The following is a 10511-nucleotide window of genomic DNA, read 5'->3' as shown; positions in this document are numbered from 1 at the left end:
GTCCTTGCCTTTGCAACTGTCCATTCTTCTGCATTACTGGCTCCCCCGCTCCCTTCTGTGTGTGCCGGGGGGGGGGAGTTTTTGGCTGTTTGGCCGTGGGCTGCAGGTCCGCTGCAGACTGTGCTTGGAACCAGCTATCTAGCTCCTTCTCTGCCTCCCTGATGTTACGCAGCCTTCTCACCGCCTCCTGCAGCTCAGCCACCTGCTGCAGGAGGTCCTCAACCTGGGCACACCTTTTGCAGGCAGGTCTGCTGCCTGTCCCTGCCCCAGGAGAAAGGTCTAGGCACTTCCTGCAGAGTCCTTCTGGTCAGTCACAGTACGGATTTGTGTGTCAGCTTATTCCTTCCCTGGCAAAGCTGGGAGAAGGGATCACAGAACCACACTCTTAAAACTTAACTTGAAACAGTGCTGCCCAGTAAAATGGTACAGGGTTTGCTGTGTAACAGATTGCATGCAAGTTGTTACTAGCTTATTTTACTTCTTAAAAAGTAGACTCAAAGATGTATATTTGCTGACTCTCTCTTTTGTTGGCAGAGTTGAATTTGATTTATCTTACAGGGCTGTAAGTACCATTAAAAATCTTCTACTTATTGCAGTTCAGGATTTGTTTCCATGTATTTTGTTTTATCACTTAGTGATAAGATTAATTCTGCCTCTAGTCAACACCTTCGTGGGTTTTGTGAAAGCTAGTTCAAAAGCTTCAAAGGCTAAGTGCAAAAGAGAAGAGAGATAAAAATCTTTAAAGATCAGGAAATACAAAAGGAAAGTTTCTAACAGTCTTTTGACTTAGTCACATTACACATCCTGGATGCTTTATGATACTGATTTATTATATTTATGGCAAGCAGTATTATATTAAGCTAAACATTTAACAAGAGAGACAACAGAATATGAGATACTGCAACACAGCCAAGGTATCCCAGTGCTCTTGGAAATGTAATACTTTTTTTAACCGCGCACTTTAAAACATTGTACCCTGGTTTCTTTGGTTTAAGCAATCATTTCTATCAATCATTGGCATTTAGAAGGATATGAAAGATTCAATAAAATAGATGTAGTCAGCTTTATAAAAGTCCAGTACCAGTTTTCTGATGAGCTGCTTAACTCCTTGCTCCACATTTGTTCAGCTTGTAAATCTAGGAGGTACTACAGCTGTTAAAAATACAGCGCTTTCGCTGTTTCCCCACCCCATTTGCTGTCAGACTTGACACCAGTTGGGCAAGTGATATCTTCCCCACAGCATATTAAATGCAAGACCTCTGCATTTCCCAAAGATTTCTGGGTAGGAATGAGCCAACTTTATAGTTCAACTCTGTAAATGAACTAAAACATTGGTCCTTTTGAATTCCTTTCCTGTGAGCATCTCTGCACCCAAGTTTTCTCAGCATTCTCCGAGATTCTGCGTTCTTCTCACAGAGAATCACTCAAATGTTTGTGAAACTCTGGCTAATTTTGCTTTTCAGGCACATTTGCATTTGACTTTGACTCCAGTGGGAGAAAGTAGCCCTACTGCATATGTCTTTACATAAACCGGTTGCAGCTAAACAAAGCAGACCTGGACTTTGAACGGCACGCAATGTCCTACCATTATATGACAACCCAAGCAGTCAGAAGTTGTGTCAGATCCTCAAAAATGTCTTAAAAAGCACAGGTGGTTTTTCTCTTGTTTTTTTCCTTTAAGAAACAGGTTAAATGCAGGATTTCTTTTGCCAGTCTTCTGGTTTCTCTGCCTTCAAGTTACCTTTTTTCTGAAATCACAGTTTCTAGAAACTCACTTTAATTATTGTGATTAAAACTAAGATTTAATGCTATAATAAGAAGCTGAGGCTTAAAGAAAAATGCACAGGACTCAAGTTATGAGAACTGGTAACACACAAATTCATGAAAACATTGGATTTCTAAATTCAGAAAACCTCCAAAAAAACAGATCAGGTTGGTTTGAGGACATTGTGACATGTTTGTGGGTAAGCTAGGAACCAAAGAGAAGAAACACTTCTGTTGTGTTGTTTTTCTTGCTCTGCGTGGAATATTTCACGGAACGATGGTCTCAGACTCACACCGTGCAGTGACACAGCAATCATTGTGAACTGTAATTCTGTGGTTAAGGTTTCCTATTCCATCTATCTGCATTTAAAGGGAAGTGGCGTTCCTCCCACCTGAAGTGCCAACTCCATTACATTTGCACCTCTGCCTCTGTTGCTCGTTTCTTTTTTTCAGTTTCTCTCACTTTATTCTTTTCCCTGCCGTCTTTGGAGAGAGAAGTTCCTTCCTCCACAGTCCTGGCTCCCAGTCAGAGGGACACAGAGCGCTTCCTCTTCCTAGCGGCATACTCCCCCGCAACAAAATTGGATAAGGAGTGGCTCAGGTGAGTGTCCAGAGTATCAGAGTTGTTGCCACTGCTGCTGATTTTCACCCGTGGGCACAGGCACCGGAGCACGGCTCTGCGGATGTAGTTGTCAAAGCAATAGTAAATGAAAGGGTTGGCACAGCTATTGGCAAAAGCAAACGGGCTGCTCACCTTCATGCCCAGCTGGGCAACCATGTCGGGAAAACAGTCGGGCTGCTTCAGGAGTCCCAAAAGGATGGCCATAAGCTTGAAAAGATTGAAGGGAACCCAGGAGATAACAAAAGCTGCCACTACAATGAAGACAATCTTGATGGATTTTCTCAGTTTCTTATCGTGTTTCCCAGCTCTCTGATAATGCACACAGAGTCTTTTGGTGATGGAGCAGTAAAAGGTTAAGATACTCAACAGTGGGAAGAAGAAGGCCAGGATTAAAAGCATCAGTGACACAATCTGTTTGGCTTCTGTCACGGCTTTGTCTGTGCAGTAAGTCTTTCCATTTTGCTTCTTCAGTTCTCTGGACAAAAGGGTTGGCATCCCTAAGCAGCAGGATAATAACCAGACACAGATGCAGAGTCCACTGGAATAGGATCTTGTTCTGACCCGTTTAGCGACAGAGGGATGCATGATAGCAAGGTACCGGTCAGCACTCATGCAAGTGAGGAGGAGGATGCTGCAGTACATGTTTACTGAGATGACATAGGAACTAGCTTTACAGAGGAAAGGTCCTACCCTCCAGCTCCCATCCGATGCCTCCTTGTCCACCCAGAACGGCAGCGTGATAAGGAAGATGAAGTCAGATGCAGCGAGGTTGATGATAAAGACGTCGATCAGCCTCTGGACCCGTCGCTTGAAGACCAAGGCTACTATCAGGATGGAGTTGCCGACAATGCCCACCAGGAACACAGCGGTGTACAGGATAGGGAGGAAAGTAGACATATGTTGCAGGTGCTGGTACTGGCAGTTGTCATCGTAGTAGTAGTCGTAGTTGAAAGTGACTGTAGTCACGGGCGAAAGCTGGGTGAGTTCCATTTCTGGCATCCCCGCTCTGAGGAAGGCTCTGAGCTCCCCCTACCCTTCCCCTCAAAGTCTTCTTTAAAAACATGTTAGCGAGTGAAGGGGGAGGAGCGGGGGGAGGGAGGAGAAAAGTGGTTTTGACGGGGGTAATTTGCACACTTTTAGCCAATCGCATAGGCAACGGACAAGCGATGAGAGTCTCTGATTAGTCAAAACCCTGTCTTCAGAATAAACACTTGCTTCTTTTTTTAAAATCAGGTTTAGTTTTACTGATTTTATCTTCATTTTGCATATGCCTGTATAAGTGAACCAGGTTTGAGTTTTGCTTTTATTTGGGGGGGGAGGGAAGGTAGTTTTCAAGATTCTGAACTTTTTATTTTTTAGGACAGGATATTGCTAGTTTGCAGAGGTTCGAGATTGTACCAGCTCAGAAGAAGTCAGAGAATGGTGAATTCAGGTGCCACATTCTTTATCTTTACTCAAAACATTTTGTGCTTTTCAGGGCAAGTTCAACTTTTCTGAGGCTTGGAGCTTTTCACTTTCTTTGTCCATTTATGATTGTTGTTTTCTGTTGAGAGTAATTCTCTCATACAAAAATATTTGGGGAAAAACATTTAAAACTACCATCTCCATTCTGCCCTGTAGTTAGCTGTTCTGTATCAGTCCCAGGCTCTCCACTGCTCTGCCAGTGCCCCCCTCCTGCCCTGCAGCCCCTCCAGTTCCCGTAGCCCTGGGCTCCCCACACCCAGCTCTATGAATGTATTAGGAACTTAGAGGACAGTTTTCCAGTGTGTCATATATTCTTCTGCAGTTTGAAACTTGACTTGATCCCTGCACAGGCTTCCTTATCAGCCACAGTCCTGGTCTCCGGAGCAGTGGTTTGTTCCTTCTCCTCCTGACTGCACAGCCCGCCATGCCTCTTGAGCCGTTGTTATGTACAGTGCTCACTTCTCTTAAAGAGCTCTGATTTCCTTCATCTTTCATTCGCGATATCAATATCACTCCATCTGTGGCTTACCTTACAGACGGCCCTTTCAGCGTTGCATAAAGTGAATGAAAATTCTCACTTTTTAAACTACTGAATTCATTACAGCTTTGTCAGTGCATGCTAATTTGAAACTTCTACTACTGGTCTTCATCATCCTTCCTCTCTTCTGCAGATAAATTAATTTTCTCCTTGCCCTCCCTCCCACCTGCATGTTCACAGACCAAGTGTGTCTTCAGGATTTTCAAAGCTTTGAGCAAATTGCTTACTGGAGCGTGCTCGAGCCCCGGGCAGATAGATCGCATCTATGTATGTCTCCACAGGCAAAGAGCAACTCCAAATTGCATGGACCGCAAGTTAGTCCCCCAAGCGCGCTCTTGATGCACTCAGATTCACTCTGCCAGTGCTCAGGTTATATGCTCCTGTGTGGCAGATATCTGGTAGACTTCCAGGCACCTGGAAAAGCAGCCAGCTGCTATTAAACGACTGGCTGCTGGATCAAGGGATATTTAGGTGAGCACTCTCTCGTGTAGGTATGCTGATATCTAATAAGGAGCTGTTATATACAACTGCCTTCCTATCATAGGGAACTAGTGGACTCTAGCTGACTATTTTTCATGGAATGTGTAAGTATTTAATTATGTCAGTGAGTGTAATTCAGCATCACAAACTCTGGAAAAAGATCAAGGTGTATAAAACCACCATGGCTTAGTTTACCGATTTGTATGCCACAGACGTTTAGTGTGAACCTGTAAGGAAGCACAGGCTAAAAATCATCTTTGCGCCATCTGAAGATTACAAAAGATACACCTACTTTTTGGCTAAGAGTTGTGTAAACATGCCAAAGTATCTTACAGTTTACAGAAATTATTTTTGGTGGATTCAGTGCAGAGGTGAGTTTTGTGTCATCTTTGCTTATTTCTGCTTCAAGGAACGTGTTTCAGTTTTTTTCTTTCAAGAAGCAGTGGGAAATAGAGGTATCCTCTTTCCATCAATACTAAAGTAGAAGATCAGCTGAACCCTACGGTCTGAGGTATAATAGTTCTGCCTCTCTTGCAAAGATGGACCTACATGTTATTTTACTCTGCACTTACATCCTATCAGCTTACATGCAGTTGCAAGCTTTAGAAATCAGGTACAAACTTCTCTCCCTCCATCTCATGCTACTCTATACTCCTTCTTGAAATTCACTCCCTCCCTCTCCCCATCCCAGAGCAGACAAAAAAGTGAGTAACTTTTAAAAAAGCTTAATGGAACCATAAAGATAAGCATATGTCCATGTATTGCTGTGTTTGCAGTTCCTCACTTTGTTGTCTCCCTGTAGTTTAATAGCCTTACTTACTAAAATAAAAAATTAGATAGTAAACCTTTTCCAACAGGGATCAACTCTGTTCTCTTGAATTTGCTCTGTATTTCTTGAATGCTCTAAGTAGACTTGTGGATGTCGCTGTGTGTTGCCATATTACAGATGTGACACTTCCTTATCTGGACAGAAAATTTGCAAAGATAATATGAAGCATTGTCATGAATAATGAAGCAATCTGTAATTATCTGAGTGGAGCAGCAGCAGGCGTATTTGTCGGAAGTCTGTAAGCCTTGTGGTTTTTTTATGTGGTATTGATTCACTTAGTGCATCATGTAGGGTCTTACTATTCCCAGACCTCATTTCCCTGAGGTAGAGCCAATCTCTCAAGAATACTCAGCACACGGAAATTCCCCTCATAACACTTCTGCATAGGTAATCCAGAAAGCTCAGCACGTGATGTGCTAAGATCCAAGAGGTGCGGTGAGACGTTTTGCCACCAAGAGGACAGCCTCCACCCTCTCCTCACTCCCCACCTAGATTTCCACAGCACTTTCCTCCTCCCAAACCTCGCCGGGTACGTGTAAACCCTTTTCCCGAACAAAACTGACTGCTGAAGCAACAGCTACTGGCTTGGCTTGAGGGTATGTTCTTCCATTCGGGGTACCTGTCTTGTCCAGCCCTTGACACAGCTCTGAAAAAATGCAGCCGCGGGGTGCTGAGCAGTTTTGAACCTGAGAATGAACCTAAAGCTTTTGTAACCACGCGCTCACAGCAGGTACTGTAATCATGGCTGTGCATTTGGCCAGTTCTGCTTTAGAGCGTGCGTTTCTCTGACGGTCCTGCCTTTCTCCACTGCACTTGTGAAGTTTGTCGTGTCGGTGTTCGTACCATTCCTTAAATCTTCCTCATAGGAAATGCTGAGGTATTCCCAACAGTAGCAAGGGAAAAGATTTCATGTCTTCGGTCCCAGTTCTGTAATGCTTGTGATACATGTTTTATGGTAGCCTTCTAATTTTGTGGCAAAATCAGTAAGAGAGATGCACAGCAGAACTATCTGCACAGGAAGTATGCAGGGTTGTTGACTTCGTTTGTTACATACACCCCCCCTTACAAATTTCTGCTATTGAAGCATTTCTGGTAGCGAGGTGTGCGTTTGGGGTTTTTTTTATTTTTTTACATTACATTCTCTATTTTACTGATAGTTTGAATGTGGTTTTGTTTGAACTTGTACATGTGCTTTTATATAAGCACAGGCGTCTAGATAAAATAAGCAACGTATCTGTAAACTATTAATGATGTTAAATGCTGAGAAGGAACAGAGGTTCATTTCGTTGTGAAAGAAAGTGTAGTAGTTTCTAAATGATTGTGCTTCAAAAACCTTCTGTAAGGAATAGAGATTTGCAGACCAAATAAAAAAAAACAACCAACAAACCCCACCAAATTGGCTGAAACTGCCCTACTATGCTATAACCTAGGTGAATGCAGGCTCAGAGGTAACCAGATGAATGCTAACCAACAAAAGTTTCAACCCTGAACAAAGGGGAGAGGGTAGAACTGATCCAGGTAAGATTGTGGGCACTGAGATAATGCATCGGGATAGGTTGAAATAGTTTCATACTGAGAGCAGTGGTCTACAAAGTGCGGTGCGGGAAGAAAATATTTTTTGTACGCTTAATAAAATAAATATTTTTAAAATAGTGTTTATTTCCTCTTTATCTTATCCCTTTTTAATTTACATTTTTGTGTATGTTTTATAATGTACATAATATATTAGTACAGTAGTATATGTGTATAATTTAAAAAACCCAAAAAACATGTAATAGGGGTGCATGCTCAAAAAGTTTTTACTGATGGGGTGCATGATAAAAAGGTTTGGAGACCGCTGACTTAGAGGACAAGTGGGTATCATTAAAGCGAACCTGTGCTATTCATCGTATTTGGAAGAAGCACATCTAGAAGGTCTTCTCTCTGTGAAAATTATAATTAGGGGAGGGTTTTCTTAGCCGACCGTGTTCTGTGCCACGGATAGAAAAATACAGAAGGCAGAAATAAAACCAGGGAGACTGGATAAATAGGTCTGAGGGGAATCCATGGGATTTTCTGCTCATTCTGGCTATGTGAAATGCTCAAAGATGGTGCCTAAAACACAAAAACTAAAACTAAAAATTGGGAGAGGCAATATCTTGTAGCACATTAACTAGTAGTATTGGAAGAAACGGGCAGACTTTTGAACACCTTTTTCAGGCCTGGATTGATAACTCCTGAAGCGAATGTGATATATGAAGAAGGTTTTTTCATTTCTCATCTCATTTCTCATCCTGTATCAACTTCATTTAATACAGATTGTGCTGCCTCCTACAAATGTTTACATATTTCCTTAGACTGTGAGAGCTAAAATTTTGTATGACACAAATTTAGTGCAAGAAGCTAGGGGTTTGTTTGTTTTTTTGTTTGTTTGTTTGTTTTGTTTGCAGCACTCTGATGTTAAACTCTGTCAGTGCCTGAGAACTTCTGTTAGAGGTACTAACTAATGCACATGATCCAGGTCTGCTATGAAAGAAACTTCAGTTTTGCAAAAAGCAGGAACAGCATTTAAGCTACTGCCATCAGCGTTACTCCCTTTGTGCTTTCATGTGCAAACTGCCACAGTTTCTGCACAGTGAAGCAAACTTTTACTTTGAAAAGCTTCGCAAATGGTCCTGTTCTGTAGCTAAACAGATCAACCAGTGGTTTTGCTGAGGTACACTGAGGAGGTGTGAAAAGAAGAGAAAACGAAAAAGGCAGGTGTTAGCGGTGAATGACTCCCTGCCTTCATTTGTAACGTTTTTGTTGGGTTACTCTTATTATACAGAGAGGTATTTTTCCAGGAAAAAAAAATCCAGGTGAAATCTGTAGAGGGTATTTGATATTAAATAAATAAAACAAAAACACATCTCTTCCCTCTGGCTGTTTTCGAGCAGCTGCACACATCATATTGATCAGGGCAGATGACGAAGAAGAAGAGGTCGCTGTAGTCTAATTCAATAATGGCTGCAAAATTTTCCAGAATTGATTCTCATTTTTATGAGATTAGATCTTTTAGGAGAAGAACCTATAGACTTGCCGGTGTTAGATAATTCACTACTATTTACAGTGAACAGTTCCAATTCTGCTTATCCCGTGGCTTAGAATACAGAGGGATTTGGGGTTTTTTTATCCTTTTAAAGTTTTCTAGCTTCAACTTCTGATAGTTTTGCCAGGTATACTGAAAAAACTATTACTGATTTTTTTGTTCCCTATTGCCATTACATGTATTTTATGGTCTTGCAAATCCTTAGCTCTCTTTTCAGTGAATTAAATTGACTAACCTTCTGTGGTATATTTCACTGAGAGAGGTTTTCTCTCTCAGTGATTTTCATGTCCCTTTTCAGGTTTCTCTCTACTTTATCAACATGTCAAAACCAGACAAGCTATTTCAGCAGCCAGCAGGAACTCTAGATGTAATACAACTTCTTTCCTCCTTGTGATTTCTCTGTTTATACATCTGAGGTTGCAGGAAAGTTGGTTTTTTTGGCCACAGCACCATCTTGGCAGTTGGTAAGCCACCGTGACCCGTTTGTCCTTTTCGTTTTGTGCTTCCCAGGATAAAGTTTTATGTCAGGTAAGTATAGCCTCCACTCTTTGCTCTTAAATGAATGAGCTCATCGATGACCCTATTGAAATGCATGTTTACTTGCCCCCAGCTGCCAAATGATCAGGTCACCCTGTACCAGTGCCCTCTCCATGTCATTATTTACCCTTCCCTCAGGCCTCGTGTCATCTGTGAAGTTTATCAGCAATACTCTGCTTTCTTCCAGGCCATCGATAAAGATGTTAAATATTTTAGAGTCCAGCATAAATCCCAGTCAGATCCCAAAATACGTCCTTGCAGACAGTTACATTATGAGATGTTGGTGAGACAGTTCCACGATCTGGAAAGGTGGGGCGTATAGGCAGAGGTTTCTTAATTAAATATAATTTCTAATTATTTTAAAAAATAAAACATTTTATTTTGTCGCACTGAGTCAGAGAAGTTTCTTATATCACTGCTTTCACCTTTGCCATCCTAGCTTCTTACCTCGCTGCAAAAACGCTTCCTGGCTGCTCTGGGAGAGGAATTGGTTGGGATCGTTCCCCAGAGGTCCTCAGAGACGTGAAAACCTGGGACATGATTCTGTTTTTTCTGAGTATTTGTTCGTAAAATGAAAAGTGGGTGTGGTGGTCTCTCAGCCAGGGGAGTTGTTAACCACTTTTGAGAGTACTCTTGTAATTTGCGTGGGTATGCGTACCAGGGATGGGGGGAAACGTTCAATTTGGGATGTGGAGGCAGTGTTGCCGATTTTTGCAGTTTTTACTAAATCTTTTTGTTTCTGATGTGGTGATTTCCCAAGTCATTCAGGCAGGATGTCGTGTCACCATTTTTACAAGCAATCAAGCAAAAAAGAAAGAAATGTGAGCCTTATGGCTGCAGGGGGAGACCAAACAATTGGAATTGCAGAAACGAGAGTTTGCAAAGCGGGTTTCTGTGTTTCCGTAAAAACTCATGGCTGTTACAGCAGGTACGGGACTTTGGGACCGTGACTCCAGATTCCCAAGCGCCCGCGTCTCGCAGGTGTGCAATTTCGGCATTAATCAGCGCCGTGCCCTCACGCCGGACGAGGGCGGTGCGAGGCGCGGTGCTGAGGTGTGGAGGTGCGGGGCTGGACTGCCGCGGTTTGAGCTGAGCCGGGCCTGTGTCAGCGGTGGGGCCCTGCTTTGGAGACCTGCAAGTGCCGGCAGGGTGACAGGCACCGGGCGCCCAGCGGACACACCGGTGGCTGAGGGGAGGAGGCGAGGGGGGG

The 10511-nt window shown here is 42.7% G+C and overlaps 1 protein-coding gene across 1 annotated transcript; it reads right to left on the bottom strand.

The window, feature by feature from the left end:
• Positions 1 to 2290: 2290 nt before the first annotated feature.
• Positions 2291 to 3376, bottom strand: GPR15 (G protein-coupled receptor 15). Its single transcript, XM_009329573.1, has one exon. The coding sequence runs from the start codon at positions 3374 to 3376 to the stop codon at positions 2291 to 2293; it is 1086 nt and encodes a 361-aa protein (XP_009327848.1).
• Between the last annotated feature and the right edge of the window lie 7135 nt (positions 3377 to 10511).

The sequence above is a fragment of the Pygoscelis adeliae genome, unplaced genomic scaffold (genome assembly GCF_000699105.1).
Source record: "Pygoscelis adeliae isolate BGI_AS28 unplaced genomic scaffold, ASM69910v1 Scaffold120, whole genome shotgun sequence".
Taxonomy (NCBI): domain Eukaryota; kingdom Metazoa; phylum Chordata; class Aves; order Sphenisciformes; family Spheniscidae; genus Pygoscelis; species Pygoscelis adeliae.
Note: the sequence above shows the minus strand (reverse complement) of the source record. Positions and strands in the feature narration are given on the sequence as shown.

Coding starts and splice junctions, on each gene's coding strand:
- GPR15 (XM_009329573.1), bottom strand. CDS start 3,376: ATGGAACTCACCCAGCTTTCGCCCGTGACTACAGTCACTTTCAACTAC.